This window comes from Geotrypetes seraphini, chromosome 1 (genome assembly GCF_902459505.1).
Source record: "Geotrypetes seraphini chromosome 1, aGeoSer1.1, whole genome shotgun sequence".
NCBI classification, from domain to species: Eukaryota; Metazoa; Chordata; class Amphibia; order Gymnophiona; family Dermophiidae; genus Geotrypetes; species Geotrypetes seraphini.
In genome coordinates, this window is record NC_047084.1 from 42,909,182 (window position 1) to 42,927,201 (window position 18,020).

General features: G+C 44.3%; 1 protein-coding gene across 2 annotated transcripts in view; it reads right to left on the reverse strand.

The window, feature by feature from the left end:
* The window catches only part of KIF2A (kinesin family member 2A), a 271,896-nt gene that overhangs the window by 183,443 nt on the left and 70,433 nt on the right, over nt 1–18,020 (reverse strand). Inside the window, exons 5-6 of one of the 2 annotated variants that reach the window (XM_033930524.1) lie at nt 9,549–9,614; nt 6,006–6,106 (exon numbers count right to left, since the gene is read on the reverse strand). In XM_033930524.1, coding sequence (XP_033786415.1) covers nt 6,006–6,106; nt 9,549–9,614 — 167 coding nt within the window. Of the gene's footprint in view, nt 1–6,005; nt 6,107–9,491; nt 9,615–18,020 lie in introns of both variants that reach the window. The other variant, XM_033930514.1, reaches the window with a different exon arrangement.

Genomic DNA, 18,020 nt, shown 5'->3' on the forward strand with positions numbered 1-18,020 from the left:
ATATGGGGACAGACTTAAAGATCTCAATCTAATGCTAGGAAGTTCTTCTTCACTCAGAGGGTGGTGGACACCTGGAGTGTGCTCCCAGTGGAGGTGATAGGGCAGAGTACAATATTGGGCTTCAGAAAGAGATTGGATGACTTCCTGAAGGAGAAGGGGATTGAAGGGTACAGATAGAGGGTAACTATACAGGTACTAATGAATAGGGAATAAAGAATTTAAGTAAGGACTTACAGGTCACGAACCTGGGGGCCGCCGCGGGAGCGGACTGCTGGGCACGATGGACCCCTGGTCTGACCCAGCAGAGGCAATGCTTATGTTCTTATTTTCTTATGTTATGTTATGTATACTTTGGAGAAAAGGCGGGAGAGGGGAGATATGATAAGAGACATTTAAATATCTACGTAATGTAAATGCGCATGAGTAGAGTCTCTTTCATTTGAAAGGAAACTCTGCATTGAGAGGTTATAGGGTGAAGTTAAGAGGTGATAGGCTCCAGAGTAATCTAAGGAAATACTTTTTTACAGAAAGGGTGGTAAATGCATGGAACAGTCTCCCAGAAGAGGTGGTAGAGACAGAGACTATGTCTAAATCCAAAAGGGCTTGGAATAGGCACGTGGGATCTCTTGGAGAATGAGATAATGATTACTGCGGATGGGCAGACTAGATGGCCCATTTGTCCTTTATCTGCCATCACGTTTCTATGTTTCTATGTAAGTATACTCTATGCCTTCAAGTTAAAAAGAACAATTATAGAAATATTCAAAAAAAGTAAGCTATCAGACATAATACTCTTATCTTAAATAGGTGAAACTATGGGGTTGTGTGTGTAGCTGAGGGTTTTGGTTGTTTTTGCTTGGCAAGATGTATCCCTCCCCCACCCCTTCTTGCTTTATGTCTGTATATTTTTCACTTAAAACAAAAATGTTATAGAAGGAGAGCTCTTATGGATTGGAAAACTGGAAACGCTCTTATTTGAGGATGTTGGGGTTTTTATTGTATCTTATGAATATTTATTTCCCTACGATTTAATAAAAACCTCTTGTTCAAATTTAAAAAAAAACGAAAGAAATATTCAAACAAGGAATTATGAAGAAGCCAAAATGTCAACTCTGTATTTGGTGAAACTCCTTTTGAAACAATAACAGCCATGAGCTGTTTTAGGATAAGCTACCAACTCTTAACAACAAGATGGAGAAATTAGGCTGAGGTGATACTGACGTGATATTGGAGGGTTGCTAATCAGAGGAGAAGACTGTGGTGTATCACACCAGTCTTGTGTAGGCGACATCTGTTATTGCGGTGAAGAGCAAAGTGAAGTGTAGAGGGGACCAAGCCACATTAGTACTATGAGAAAAAGGGTCTGGGCATACAGGAACAAATCGATGGTTCCTGGCCCATGTAGTTGAAAATCTCCTGAAGTAGACAGAGAGGGGGAGGGTTTTTTCTGCTGGCCCCGCACTGCTTTTTCACAGTCCAGCAGGGTGGTGGCTTACAAGCCTCTGTAGCCGGCTGCTTTTACTACTATTATTAATTATTTCTATAGCGCTACCAGACACACGCAGCGCTACAGAGTCACAAAGAAGAAGAAAACAGTCCCTGCTCAAAAGAGCTTACAATCTAAACAGCCAAGATAGAATGGCCACGTGTGCCGTTTTATTTTTCCCTAACGGAGGCGGCAGTGATGGACTTTTCTCCCCCGGTGGTACTTGACTTAGGCCCTGAGGGGAAGCGCCGAAGATGAGTGAGGCTTTGGTGATTTTCCGGCACCAGAGGCACAAAGCACTGTGGAAGAGGTTGATTTCTCCATGAGGTGTCTTTGCGGTCCTAACAACCGCATTGTTTAAGCGGCTGCCGTTTAGCTCTGTAGTAAAATAAATAAAAAAGTACAGCCATGCTGCTCGAAAACAAAGTCGTGCCTCTGTTTGCTATTTTTTGAAGAGAATAAATTCTGCATCTATGATATTCGTTTTTGGTTTGTTTGGCTTTTTTTTTTTTTTTGGGGGGGGGATTAGATTGCCTACAACACTAAATAAAAAGAACAAATCTTACTATAATTATGGGTTTTGTTTTTTAAACCTGACTGAAGAGGCAAGGAGTAGGAGGAGTAGGGGAGAGCTGCAACCTAATTGGCACTGGTCAAAGAACAAACTGACAGTTAAGGGGCGGGCTCTCCCAGAGGCAAGGCATCTCTCACATGCTTAGTAGGGGGGGGGGAGAAATTCTACTGAATCTGAGGAGAGCATCGGCAAGCAAGCTCAATCAGAGGACCTCACCAGCAAGTGTGGCTGCATTTCCCTGGAGAAACATGTCTAACATTTGAGGCACCAAAATGAGTGTTGGCCAGAATAATCAATAGACATAAATGTCTACTTTATTTATGGGTCACACATACAGAGTATTTTCCCTAATGACAAAAAAGAAGACCTCTTTAATATATCTTGTCCTATATCCACAGTGTTTTCTAATCTAATTATACAGATTCAAGACAATGTTGGACAAGTTCCTGCTGAACCGGAATGAACACAGGTAGGGCTAGTCTCGGTTAGGGCACAGGGAGCCACTGCGTGAGCGGACTGCTGGGCGTGATGGACCACTGGTCTGACCCAGCAGCGGCAATTCTTATGTTCTTATATCCCATTTACCAACAGAATGGAAGATTAGGATTTTACCTTCTATCTTCTTTCTTTTAGTCCCTGTATGATTCAATATGCTAGGTGTTCAATCCCAACCTTCAATCCAGGAGTTGCAGAAATCCAACACTTTTCTGAGAGCTAGAGATATGTAGTTGAGTCGTAAAGTTAAGCAACATGCCTGAATAAATCCATGACAAGGGTATACGGGAGAAGATCCCCAGCAACACAAACAATTTCTGAACTGGTCTGCTCTTCAAAACATGAAGCAAGTAATAAATAGATACAAAGGCAACCCAGAAAAATATTGAGGAACAATGTAGAATTAATATGCTGTGTGCAATGGGTACCCCAACAGCCAGCCTTCGGCAATACGTATACTCAGAAAACCCCCCACAGGATCCATCAACTGGCTGGAAAATCTTCAAGCCTGTAAGAATAGCCGTGGCAGAAAAAAGCAGGCTATTCCAAACAAATGAGTGTACACAGATAGGGCGGGTCATATAGAATCCTACAGGGACTAACAAAGTAGATTATTGAAGGTAAAAACCTAATCTTCCACTCTGTTATGTCCATTTTGGATTCCATATGCTAGGTGACGTACCAAAGCAATGGTAGCAGCTAGGGAGGGACAGAAGAGCTTGCTCTCAACACTGAGGTCACAAAAGCAGCATCAGAGCAAGTTTCTACATCCACTCGGTAAAACCGGGTAAAGGTATAAAAAGAAAGGACCAAGTAGCCGCCCTGCAAATTTCATCTGGATGAATTGCGTGAGACTCCGCCCATGATGCAATCTCTAGTCAGATCCCTGATGAAACCTGCAGGAGGATGAAAATTACCACTGTCCCCTCCCCAAGTCCAGCAAGACTTGCTCAGAGGGAGAGACATAGGGCAGCGATCTTCAACACTGGTCATGAGGTCATCCAGACCTTTTCTTAAAAGAAGCTTGCCTTTGAAAGAAAGTTTGCTCAATGTGGCCTTGGAGGCAGCATCCCCAGCCCAATGATAGATCCAAAGAGTCTGGCGCACAGACAATGCATAAGCCAAGACCTTACTAAGAACTCAAATGAGATCATAAAAGGCATCCACCACATAATCCACACCGTCCATCACCAACGAGGGACAGTCATGCATCGCCGCAGAGGAGCCACTGCGCAATCTCGTGTGACAGGCACGTGCTGTAAAGGAAGCAGCTGCCACCACTTTGATACCTAAAGAAGCCACTTCAAAAAAGCTTTTTCAACATAATGTCTATTCTGCAATCCTCAGAATCCTTAAGCATCACTCCCCCATCACTAAGGAGGGCTTTGCGCTGGGTAAACTGCGCCACGGCAGAATCCACCTTAGGTTGCTCAAAAACTGCTGAAACTTTAGTACCAGCACATAAAGCTTAAACATAGCTTTAGAGAGCCGGAAAGAACTTTCTGGAATATCCCATTTTTCTGTAACCATACTAAGTAGCTGCAGATAAGAACATAAGAACATAAGATGAGATAGAAAAAAGGAAGGCAGCACATTAGAATGGTCCACGAACAAACACTGAGACGTGGAAGGTAGAGAATAGAGAATGACACTGGAACAAATTTTTCCCCATCCCTGCGGGAACTCATTTTCCCGTCCCTTCCCTGCGAGTTCTTTTCCTGTTCCTGCCCCATTCCTGCAAGATCTGTCCTCATCTGCACAAGCCTCAAACACTTTAGAATCATAAGTGTTCGAGGTTTGTGCAGTTAAGGTAGAGATTACAGGAATAGGAACAGGGACGGGATGGAGAAATTGAGTTCCTGCGGGGACGGGGACAAATTTGTCCCGGTGTCATTCTCTACTGGAGAATCCAACTTGAGCTCTTTCAGAACATCAGCAATAAAATGGTGGACAGAGCCTTGCTTAAAGAATCTGCGGATGAAAGAGTCATCATCAAAATCTGGACTCTCACGGAAGCCGAGGTGACTAGTCCCGGCAAGAATATTCATCGGATCCAAAACAGAAGCAGCGTAAGGAGATATAGGAGGCATAATATCTGTATGACAACTAATGCAATCAAGTTCTGCTACTCCTGAAAAAGACCAGACACGCCCACCTGCTGTGTCACTCAAGTTGGGTCCAAATATGCTTATCATAGGAGCCAAATAAATTCCGGTGAAACTTCACACCCCGTGGTCACAGCAGGGCTCTGCTGAGGCACTCGCACCATGCCAAAAAAGAGAGCCCAGACTCGGAATGCAGGCTTTTGACGCCAAACTATAGAACAGCCATTGGGTGAAATTTTTTTTTTCCAAAGTCATGAACCCAGGCCAGTTCCCTAGCCCTGGAGTACTCGGAAGAGGTGAATTCTGAAGCTCCCTCCCCAGCATGCTATGGCACATGTTACATGGTCGCTGATCCAGCACCAATCCCGGTGTAATCACTGCACACATTCAACAGAATAGGGACTGGGGAGTCCATCCCAAACTATTTTTAATCAAATTGAGGAGTTTTGAGGCAGAAATAAAACTTTTGAAAAAAAAAAAAAAGATCGATAAAAATCAAGATAGCTGCCACCAGCGGATTTGCACCAAAAATGGTAAAAATAAACAAAATCCAAAAATAAAAAACAGCGATTTGGGGTTTGGGGCAGTGGGGACCTTAACCCTACCCTCAAAAACTGAGAAAAATGAGTTTTAAAACATTACACACAACCCCCGAAGCTCCCATCGGAAATAATGAAGACTCAGTCTCTTTTACATAGCAGCTGATTGAAGGAAAAGGATTTTCTGCCTCAGAACAGCTCCAAAATGACCAGACTTGGAAGATCTTTAGACTGCCAATAGGCCAGACATTGAAAGTAACCTCCGCCTCCACAGATCCTCACCACCAGAGACAAGAAATGCAGCCTTTGCCCTGAAAACGTGGGGGATTTTCAGTCAGAATGCATGCAGCCTGCACTTAAACCACTGACAAAATCAGCAGGCAAGCGTACTCCCAGGGGAATGGACCCTGAGTCCAAAAATGGTGGCACACAGCAGGCTGGTTCCATAGATCCACCAAACTTTCTTCATGAAGCTGTAGTTTGGACTCATGGGAATGCGGCCTTTCTTCCAACACCGGACCACCAGAAAGGGGTCTCAAGGCACTGAAGCCTCTGGAAAAAATGAACTTTAAGTGAAAAAGAAATAGAGCCAATTAAAAAAAGACTTCTGCACAGATTGCTTGCAGAAACTAAAAACTTCAAATGCCTCTAGCTCTCATTCTAAGGGGGAGGAGCATGTGCTCAGAAAAGTGTTGTATTTCTGTAACTCCCGGATTGCGGGTTGGGATTGAACACCTAGCGTATGGAATCCGGAAAGGACATAACAGAAGCTCCTTTCTTTCAACTAAAAGAAAACCTCCACACACCTGGGCTCTTTTTTCTCTAAGTTCTTGTTGCTGTAGCCTTCGTTTTTCTCTTTTCTCTTGCAACTTTTCAACTTCTTTTACACAGTTGGATTTTCTGCGTGCTTAAAGAGAAAATTATAAAAATACTTAGAAATTAAATGTGTATTCAATATGAAGTATAGAAATGAAAAGCCTAAATTATACAATATCAAATAAATGTCTTGTCTACTGTTGATAATTTATAAATTGCTCAGAGAATAGTATGGGCTAGATTCACTAACCTGCCCGATCGTGACCGATCCATGTCCAATCCGGGCAGGTCCAATGGATTCTTCAAGCAACAATATTCTAATTGGGGCGATCAGAGGAACGCCCCTATGCGCCAACATGGATCGCTAGTGTGCGATCCAGATGCATGCGCAGACCATCTGTTTTCCCTGTAGATGGTCTGCGCATGCGTTCATGTTCGTTTGCAGCGTTTGTTTTTTCTGGGGGGGGGGCTCTGACTTGATCCCTGGCGGCAGTAGCAGCCTCTTTTTTAAAAACTTTTTTTAAACCTCTCAACTTCTTTGCGAGCCTGTGGATTTAACCTGCTTAAACCCGCTGGTTAAAACCACGGGCTCGCTGTGTGGGGAAGGGAAAGAGATTTGGGGGGAGAGCAGGGCGGCGATTTGAGGGACAGCAGGGCAGCGATTTGGGGGAGAGCAGGGCGGCAGGCAGGAGAGATTCGGGGAAGAGCAGGGCAGCAGGCAGGGCGGCGATTCAGGGGAGAGCAGGCAGGAGAGATTCGGGGCAGAGAGATAATTATCGGGGCAGCAGAGAGCAGGGCGTGCAGAGAGCAGGGGGGGCAATGGAGCTGGAGAGTTGGAAAGGATGTTTGCGACTGGTCCTCAGCAGTCGCTTCTTGGGTTGATTGGCCGGCCCAGTCAGTTCACAAAATTTGTTTTGGGAATCACATCCCTGCCTACTTTGCATGCCGTTCCACTCATTTGCATGTGCAAATTGGAATCGGATCCGCAGAGAGGTAAGTGAATCGGGTCAGAGTAAAATCGGGTCGCAAACCGATCGGTACATGATTGGTTTCCTTAGTGAATCTAGCCTTATATTGCTGAGATATATTTATTAGATGACCTTTTGATGCAACTGCATTATAAACAATGTCATGCATGTGAAACAGCATGATGTAAATAAAAATAATTGACTTGAGATTTATATGGGATAATGTGCAAGATCTTAGTATGTTTTATCAGCAAAAACAGCAAGAGACAGGCAGCCCCATTTTGGACAGGTCTTAGAATTTGGAATTGATATATGCAAGTCAGTACACCTCAAGTTTCACAAATACTTTAATACAGAATCTGCCAATGTAGAGCATGTTCTAAAATGCAGGAGAAATGGATACTGATGTGCTGGGTATGTGCAGCATAAGTATCCATGTAAGCAAAATGAATTTAGTAAACAGTGAGGTGGTCAAAGCCTGCACATAAACAGGTATGTGTTGGAACACATGTGTATGCTACACAATGGCAACATAAACAACTATGCACCAGCATATACTCTTTCTGACTTTGGAAACATAACTGTGTTATTATCCCAACACTGTCAAAGAGACTGATTTCTCTTGCCAGTTTGGCATTTGGGAGATGAAGGGGAGGCTAAAAACCAGTGGAGGATTAAGGGGACAACCTCCTCTATTACCTGCTCAATAGTAGGTGTTTACCAAATTCTAAATGTGCTTGATAGTGGTGTAACACCCAGCATCAATCTTCCAGGTCACGTTATTTCCCTTCTGAGATGGGGAACAGACAAGTATTTACTTGCCATACCTTTGCCCATCTAAGATAACCAGATCAACCCCCACCCCTTTTCCATTTACATGAGTTTGACAGAGGCAGAAAAAAAAAATCAAAAGTTCACATGTACTGGCTCTGAGCTCTAAATCACCAATGCAATTTTCCCCCCAATATTTTTATTATGTTTCTAAACAGAAACACAGAAGTAAATAAATCATATATGGTAACAGTAGAAAAGGCAATAACAAAAACATAAATTGCCATACTTAATCGCAAGTCCACTATGAGGGAGACTCTAGGGTGCTATCACAATGCCTACTGGACACTCTCTCACAGTGTCAGAGCCACCTTAATTTCCACAGCCCCTCTCAAGGGAGAAGTGGCAAGAGAGGGGTGGAGCCAGGAAAACAGCTGCCAAGAAGTATAAAATGCAGGATCAGAGTTGGGTTAGGGAGGCCTAGGGAAGGAAGGAGTGGTTCCTGGTATGTTTTGACTATATGTATCTAGTTATTCTATTTGTCTGAAGTAAGCTACCCTTTTTCCTACTGAACTTGGAAGCCCTGTTTTTAGAGTAATTAGGAAGAGTCAACTGATTAGATCGTTTTTTTTTTATCAGGCAGTTCAGACATGGATAAATGTTATTCTTGATATTTTACCTTGCTATTTACCTCTTTGTCCAATAATTTTAAGTATGTGTGTTCCCCTTAATGTAGGGATTCTTATAATCTGCTCTGAATTGAAAACATTGGCATAGTAAGGGGGAGGGGGGTTCGCCCACAGGCACCATCTTGGTGGGAGTGCTGGCATCCACCCTCCTTCTCTATCCCCCATTCCTTCCCATACCTACCCCTGCTGCGCATATGCCTTCACCCCCCACACTGTTCCTCTAGTTCTTCGCCATTCGAACTTCACGGTATAGTGGTATATAAGAAATAAATTATTATTATTATTATTATTATCACAAGCAGCAACTTCAATCTGTTCCTCATGCCAGAGTTGGCTCCCATCTGATGTCACTTCCTGGTCCCGCCCCTAGACATGACATCAGAGGGAGAGCCGATGTGGGCAGCAAGTTTGAGATGCTGCTTAAACCAGGAAAGTTAGAAGGGAAGGGTGGTGGGTGGGAGGTGGGGGGCACGTGGTGGGGGGAGGTGTACCACCACCCCGGACGCCTCTCACCCTTGCTAAGCCAAAAATTAAAAAATAGTGGAACATAAAGACTACTGATTAGATTAGGTTGGGCTGGGGCCAGATCTTACACTCCAGAGAATAAAAGAAAGACTATTTGGAGAATGGCAGCTAGAGGCCTGCCTTCAGATTTTTCCCTCTGCATTAAAAATGTCTCTTCTTTTTGTTGTTCCTGATCCTGTGAAGTAACAGACCTCAGGGTTTTGAGTTAGAGTTTTTGCTTTATTCTTATAACAGTGTCTAGCTGTATACTCATAGGGCTCACCTTAACCCTCGCTCATAGTATCACACCCACATAACCAATGTAATCTTTTGTCCTATGAATGGTAAAATTCAAATTTGACTTAGATTTTACCAGGCAAACATTTGTTGAATAGGGTACCTTTTTTCATATTGTTAAAAGGTAGAGATTTAAAATAGCAAATTGGTCAACAGATACAATGCTAATTCTAGATCATTTTAGAATTTAATTATTCAAGAATGTGTGTGTGTAACATGAATGAATCCTTGATATATGGTTACATACAAGGAGGGCCAAAGTCCTTTACTCCAGGTTGAGCGGGAGATATATCTGAAACAGTACCATTCTGTTGTGCAGAGGAAGACTGTTCTGGAAGCTGACTTGGCCGTGAACGGGCAGAACCAATGGCTGCAAAAAAAACAAACAATTTTTTAGTGATTCAGTTTACCAAGCAAAAACTTTAAACAAAAGAAAAATGACCAAGCACTCAATTACAGTTTAAAACACAGGAAAATGTAATAAATATATAAAACTCAAGATTTTAATACTAATATAGGGTATACCATGCAGTAATATCACATCTACCTACTAAAACACTATTTAGCTTTTCTATTATGAAGTGTATCCAGTTCAAATATATTACTTTTTACATATAAAAAGACAGTAATTTAAAAATTATGCTTACTGACTGATTACTGCCTTCAATCACCTGCTATGCATGGCTGAACACTCAGCTAGATGCTATTACTTACATATATTCTATATTCAAACCAAGTGGTCCAATAACTAGATAGTCACTATTTAACCTTTTCTTCTTCTCAGCCAACAGACACAAGAGAAGCTCACATTCCAATTTCGTTTCCCCCCCAGTTCGAGGTTGTAAACTGAAAAAACACCATGAACACCTTCTCTCACACCAAGCAGCATCATGGGGTAAAGACCTAGAACAATTGCTTTCGCCCACTACTTCTGGAGAATTTAGAAAACGTCTAAAAACACACTTGTTCCTAAAGCATCTAGACAACTGATCCTCTCTTCTCTCTCCCCTCTATAGCGATTAACTTGTCCTTTTGATCACTCTCTCCTCAACAATGAATTTCCTGTCCTATTAATTCTCTTTCTTCCTCCCCTCTTAAAGTCAATTCAATTTGTTACCTTTGCTTAATGTTCTGTAAACCGCATAGAACTTCACGGTATTGCGGTATATAAGCTGTTATTATTATTATTACTTACATACATTCTATATTCAAACCAAGTGGTCCAATAACTAGATAGTCACTATTTAACTATACCCACTTCTGAATGACCTATGATACCTAATGTATTTAAATAAATTATTTTCTACTTTTTATTTTATAATTTTTAATCAATTATTTATATTTCTTGGGGTGAATAAGCTGTATAGAAGAAGGGAGACTGAAGCCAGGATGGATGAGGGGAGAAACAGAATGGAGATGATAGAAAGGGGGAAGTGAAAGGGGAGAGAGGGGGTAGACTCTAAGGAGACCGAATACAGCATGATGACTGCAAAGCCTTCCCATACTGGAACAACACCAACACGGTAACTGCAACGACTACAGATGTCACGGGATAGGAGTCGTCAAAAGCAGGGAAAACTCAAGTGAAAATGTCCCCAGAATCAAAAAACTTAACCGGGCAGCACTAGAAGAGATGGTGTCAACAGGGCTGACAACCCAAACAACTGGAATCACAGTTGAACATGTTGATGTCGACAAGAAAGTCCGACATTGACCTGGATGTCGATATGGACTGCAACATCTATCAGAAAGGATGACATTAACATGGCGTCAATAGAGAAGTCGACATCGAGCAGGGAGGTCGACACCAATTAGAAACGTCGACATCACTGATAGGAACAGTGAAAACATGCCAAGGTCGACCAAAATTGTGGCATGAAAGAAAGCACTGTTAAAAAGGAAAAACCGGTACCAATGGATACAATGCCGGTACCAAAGTGCAACACTCTCTAGATGAAAAAAGCCGGTATTAAAGCATACAGCACCACCGGAGGAGACAAGAAAGGACACCGGTACCATTGGTCCGTGACCGGTACCGATGGTGTCATTTCCAAGTAGGGAGAAAAGGACACCGGTACCGTTCGTGCATGACCGGTACCGATGGTGTCGTTCCAGAGTAGAAAGAAATAAGCACTGGCACCCGTGGCCCATGACCGGTACCATCGGTGTCTCTCCTGGAGGAGAAAGAAAGAACACCGGTACCCTTGGTGTCGTTCCGGAGCAGAAAGAAAAGAACACTGGTACCCTTGGTCCATGACCGGTACCATAGGTGTGGCTCCGGAATAGAAGAAAAGAACACCGGTACCCTTGGTCCATGACCGGTACCATAGGTGTGGCTCCGGAATAGAAGAAAAGAAAAGAACACCGGTACCCTTGTCTCATGATCGGTACCATCGGTGTCGCTCCATGCTTCCAAGATGAATATGTCCATATCAAGACAGTCATCGACATCGAAGCGAAGCCAGAGATAGGGCTGAAAAAAGGTCAGGACTTGACTCACTGCTACAATGACCAAGGTCATTAATCAAAAAGAAAAGGGGGTAAAGAGGATAATTTATACAAAATCTACTTCAATACATTTTTACACATTAGTGTCTAGTTTCTTTTTGATTAATGACATTTTTGTGGGTTGGATAACTTAAGGATTTATACATTTTTTGCTATTTGAATCACAATGACCAAGGTGGGCAGGATTAGACTCACTGTTACAATGACCTGAAGCCCAAAGGAGAAAACCAACTTACCAAAAGAAGAAGCATCACAGGCGGTGCGGACTGGAGAAGTGGTGTCAGAAGTACGCTGGGTACCGGATTACTGGCATCGACTGGTGCCAGATTCCTGGTGGCGTCGACAGGAAACTGCTTCTGGAGAATATACATGAAATGCGCTGAAGAGGAAAAAAGCAAGGCAGGAAAAAAATGGCAAGGCTGAGATCCCGACAGTGCCAAAATAACAGAAGTATGTCGGTGAAGGCAAGTTCCACAACAGAACAACCGCGTGGAGGAAAAATGGGAAGGAAAAACCAGCCTGGGACAAGAGCAATGCAGAGGGGAGAAAACAAAATGGTGATCCATAAGGCCCCACTAGGCCAAACCGACAACAGTAAAGAAAAAAATAAAAGTATAACTGTTCTTTTTTTTTTAGTATGAACCTTTCAATGAAAGAAAAGAAGTAACTGACAGAAAGTCAGGAAACCTCGAGAGCGGGAAGGCAGCGAAATGAAAAATTTTCAACAGCCGTTGAAACGCGACTTCTTAGCTCCGCTGAAACTAAGAAACTGAGGGACCGTGTGCCTACGTCGGGCGGGAAGGCACTCGCACATGCGTGGTGCAGGCATCAGGAACTTTTTTCAAGTTCTTGAAGTATCCGTACTGGGGCTCCGTCGGTGATGTCACCGATCAGTGAGAATATGTTGCCTGCTTGTCCTGTGATAATAGCAGTAGTCTGTACTGTCTTGAAGAAAGATTTAGCCTCTGAAAGCTAATTGAAAAATGGATTAGTCCAATATAATGGTATTTTCTTATTTCTCATTATTTGTTTTATTTCTATTTGTTAATTTGTAAAGTGATGATTGTTATATAGCAGATTTTTCAAATTTACATCTACAGTGGAACCTTGGTTTACGAGCATAGTTCGTTCCAGAAGTATGCTCGTAAACCAAATTGCTCATATATCAAAGTGAGTTTCCCCATAGGAATGAATGGAAACTTGCTTGATTCGTTCCCCCCCCCCCAAGGCCACCGGCGCTGCTTCATACCCCTCCCCCCGAGAACCAGCATCGCACCCCCCCTCCGCCGTGATCCAGCATCCCCCCGGCTTGCGTCGCTCCCCCCTCCGCGATCTGGCATCCCCCGCCGAGCGCCCAAACAGCATCCCTTACCCCGATTTGGCACCGGCACCAGTACCAACACACAGGACATGCCAGCTCCCGAAGATCCTCCCTCTTAGCTGGGCAGTGCTGGGCTGAGCCTTGAGCATCTGCGCATGCTCAAGGCCTTCTGGTCTCGCTCTCTCTCTGAGAATCTCGGAGAGAACAAGGCCTTCAGCATGCGCAGATGCTCAAGGCCCAGCCCAGCCCAGTCAAGAGGGAGGATCTTCGGGCACCAGCACCAGCAAGTCCTGTGCGTTGGTGCTGGTGCCGGTGCCAAATCGGGGTAAGGGATTCTGTTTGGGTGCTCGGCAGGGGATGCCGGATCATTGGGGGGGGGGCGACGCGAGTGGGATGCCGGATCGCAGGGGGGATGCCGGATCGTGGGGGGGGGGGGGCACTCGCAAATCGAGTCAATGCTTGGTTTGAAAGGCACGATTTGCGGGAATGTTTTGCTTGTCTTGCAAAACACTCGCAAACCGGTGCACTCGCAAACCGAGGTTTGACTGTACTGTCCTTATATTTTGCACAGTATTAGGGGACGTGTCACTTTTTTTGTGGTGCTGCATTGTATGCAGTCTGGTTTCTTGGTTCAGTTTAACTTTTGTCAACATAACATAAGAACATAAGCAATGCCTCTGCTGGGTCAGACCAGAGGTCCATCGTGCCCAGCAGTCCGCTCATGCGGCAGCCCATCAGGTCCAGGACCTATATAGTAATTCTCTATCTATACCCTTCAATCCCCTGTTCCTTCAGAAAATAATCTAAACCCTTCTTGAAACCCAATAGCATACTCTGTTCTATCACTCCCTCTGGAAGCGCATTCCAGGTGTACACCACCCTTTGGGTGAAGAAGAACTTCCTAGCATTGGTTCTGAATCTGTCCCCTCTCAATTTTTCTGAATGTCCTCTCATTCTTGAAGTTTTTGAAAGTTTGAAGAATCTATCCCTCTCCACTTTCTCTATGCCCTTCATGATCTTGAAAGTCTCTATCATCCCCCCTCTAAGTCTCCGCTTTTCTAGGGAAAAGAGCCCCAGTTTCTCTAATCTTTCAGTATATGAAAAGTTTTCCATACCCTTTATCTGTCGTATCGCTCTTTTCTGAACCCTCTCGAGTATCGCCATATCCTTCTTGAGGTACAGCGACCAGTATTGGATGCAGTACTCCAGATGCGGGCGCACCATCGCCCGATATAACGGCAGGATAACATCCTTCATTCTGGTTGCAATACCTTTCTTGATAATACCTAGAATTCTGTTCGCCTTCTGAGGCCGCTGCGCACTGTGCCGACAGCTTCGTTTTATCAACCAGTACCCCTAAGTCCTTCTCTAGGCTACTTTCACCCATTACCAGTCCTCCCACCGTATAGCTGTACATCGGGTTTCTGTTTCCTACATGCAAGACTTTACATTTCTCTACATTAAAGTTTATCTGCCATTTATTCTCTCAGTTTGTTCAGGTCCCTTTGTAAATCTTCACAGTCGTCTTTAGTCCTAACCCCATTAAAAGTTTTGTGTGTCATCTGCAAATTTTATAACTTCGCACTTCGTCCCTGTTTCTAGGTCATTGATAAATACATTGAACAACAGCGGTCTAAGTACCGACCCCTACGGAACACCACTCATGACCCATCTCCAGTCCGAGTAGTGTCCCTTCACTCCTACCCTTTCCTTCCTACTCGCCAACTAATTTTTGATCCATGGTTCTCCATGGTTCTTCAGTTTCCGTAGTAGGCATTCATGGGGTACCTTATCAAAGGCTTTTTGGAATTCCAAGTATACGATGTCTATGGGGGCCCCTTCATCCATTTGTTTGTTAATTCCTTTGAAGAAGTGCAGTAAGTTCGTTAGGCACGATCTTCCCTTGCAGAAGCCGTGTTGGCTCGTTTTCATCAGTTTTTCTTTCTAGTTGCCCTTCGATGCTGTCTTTTATCAGCGCTTCCGCCATCTTCCCCGGAAACGAAGTCAGACTTACCAGTCTGTAGTTTCCCAGGTCACCTCTAGATCCTAATTTAAAGATGGGCATAACATTAGCTATCTTCCAATCCTCCAGGATCACGCCTGTTTTCAGGGATAAATTACAAATCTGCTGTAGTAGTTCCGCTATTTTCTCCTTTAGTTCTTTCAATACCCTAGGGTGGATTCCGTCTGGGCCCGGAAATTTGTCAGTTTTTAGTCTATCTATCTGCTTGAGTATGTCTTTGAGGCTTAACTCCATGGATGTTAATTTTTCCACTTGATCTCCTCTGAAGATTTTTTCAGGTTCCAGCACGTTGGATGTGTCCTCTCTTGTAAATACTGACGAAAAGAACATGGTTAATCTATCCGCCACTTCTTTTTTCTCCTTCACCACTCCCTTCATGTCTCCTTCATCCAGCGGTCCCACCTCCTCCCTTGCCGGCTGCTTCCCTTTAACATATCTGAAGAACGGTTTGACATTTTGTGCTTCCCTGGATAACCTCTCTTCGTATTCTCTTTTTGCTCTTCTAATCACTCGGTGACATTCTTTTTGATGCTTCCTGCGCTCTTTCCAGTTTTCCCCGGTTTTGTCCTTTTTCCACATCCGGAATGATTTTTTCTTATCTGCTATCACTTTCTTCACTTCTTTAGTTTGTGATTATTCCATATTGGGCGAGGGTGTATCTGTGTTCTGTGTGTATGAAAAGGACATGGCTTTCTGTTAGCATCGACTGAACATGATCAATTGACTGTGCAGGATGTGGCTTGTTAGTTTTACAATGCATGTGTTGGTGTTCTAGTGCTCACTGCAGTGTTTAAGATGCTGCCTTTTCCTAGGTGCACCCTTGTTGTGCGACTCATGGATTATTACTATAAATAACTTTTTTATATAGAGGAGGGGTTGTTTTAAAATGATCAGCACTGGCTGTCATATATACTAGGCACTGGATTTTTTTTTTTAAACATATTTTTATTAAGAACGGCAAACAACCCAGACAAGCAAGTACAATCAGCAAAATAACAAGAACAGTACAGGAGGAGTAAGAAAAGCATCAATAATATCAAGCAGGTACAGGCCGCCCCAATATGAGGGAGCCCGGGTAAGAGCAGGTCATTGTCCAACAAAAGAGAAGCTGTAGGCCCACCCCAACCCACAAAGTTCGCAGCAGGTACAATGCCAGCCTAGACCATCGGCCATAATTTGTTTTGTATGGTGGAGTCCCATCAACGTTCAAGCAAACATTCAGTAAGCCATATCCACCACTCCACTCAACATACACGCAGCAAGCACACTACAACCAACTCAGCCAAAAGCCCATGCATTCCTCCCCTATAAATCCCACCTCCCTACCCCCTCCCACCCTCAAAGTGCAGGCAGGGAATCACCAAGGAGCCATCATCGTGGGATTCCAGTGAGTGAACAAGCAGAAAGGGGCGCTCATAGATGGGCTAAGGAGATATGAGATCCAGCAGGCTCTCCCACAAAGTAACGTAATACCTCGTGTCCAATCTCTGTGATTGGTCATAGGAATGAATCTCAAATTTTGATATCTCTCTCAGCTTGGCCCGCCCATGAGCAGCTGGTGGGAGAGTCCTCAGAAGTCCAATAGGTCAGGATCAATTTTTTCGCCACCAAGATGGTGTTGTACAGGAAGCAGGGAGCCCTGAAGGCTGAGGAGGAGGGTGCCATAGTCCCACTCTATAGATATGTGAAGAACATCATCAAGAAGGACCAAAAGTTCCCGCCAAAAGGTGAGCTCAAGGAATGAATGAAAACAGGTACCGGGGTTACATTTACACTTGATACAAAGTTCGCTGTTCCACAACTCAATCTGTGCTCCCCGATGTCTAGTGAGGTAAGCTCTATGTAAGATTTTATACTGCATTTCCTGATAGTCAGCGGACTTGGAAAAAAGATAGAGTCTGGAAACACTTCAGAAACTGGAGATAAGATAGACTCCGGCTCAAATCCTCCTCCCAGCTCTCCCGCAGCTTGCGCATCCCAGGAGCTAGGGAACAGAGCCACAGAACAGCATACCAGTGGGACAGCCGATTGAGCACAGGTGGAGTAGCCGCAAAGATCTGGTCCAGAATACCAACCCCTCGCACACGCTTGTCGCGTAGTTGTCCAGTAATGACGAAGCTGAAGAAAGGAAAACATATACTTATGGGGCATGGCCTACGTCACCTGGATCTGCCGAAAGGAGGGAAAGGAGTTCTCCGATAAAGCCAACAGTTGAACCATAGAAGAACAGCCTCGATGTGCCCACTCCCAGAACTGACCACCCCCAACCAGACAGAAATCCCGAATTACCTTTAAACAGCATAAAAGGAGAAACCATTGACGGAAGGCCCTTCCGGCAGTGCCACCACTGCCAAGCCTTCTGAAAAGGCATCAGAAACTGAGAGCAGCCCCCGAGCAGGCAGCATGTTCCAGCTGGGAATGGAGTAAATTAGAGAATTGAAAGGGTTGACTCCAGCCCGCAGCCCACCCCGGGGGGAAGTAGCGTGTATGCCCCATATAAACCTCATGGATCCATCGCAAGAGGGCGGCAACATTATATAACAATCAACCCACCAGCCCCCTTAGCCAATGTCAGTTGGGCCAAAGCTACCCTATGGGCTTTAGACCACCAGAGAAACCAGGAGATAAGATTTAAAGCGGTGTTCATCCTGACGGCGAAGACAGAGAGGTCTGGAGAGGGTAAAGTAATTTAGGGAGCAGGACAATTTTAACCAGCTACTCGTCCCAGTTAGCCCAAGGGAAGGTCCTGCCACACTTGACACAACTTCCCAATGGCATCAAGATGGCAAAGGACGTACATGGAGTAGAACGTGACGGAGTTAGTGCTCAGATAAATACCCAAATAACGGACTGGGGCAGCCAAGGGCAGAATAGGGAGCAAGGCATGCCACGGTTCCACGGGGCCTCCAGCCAACAGCAGAAGC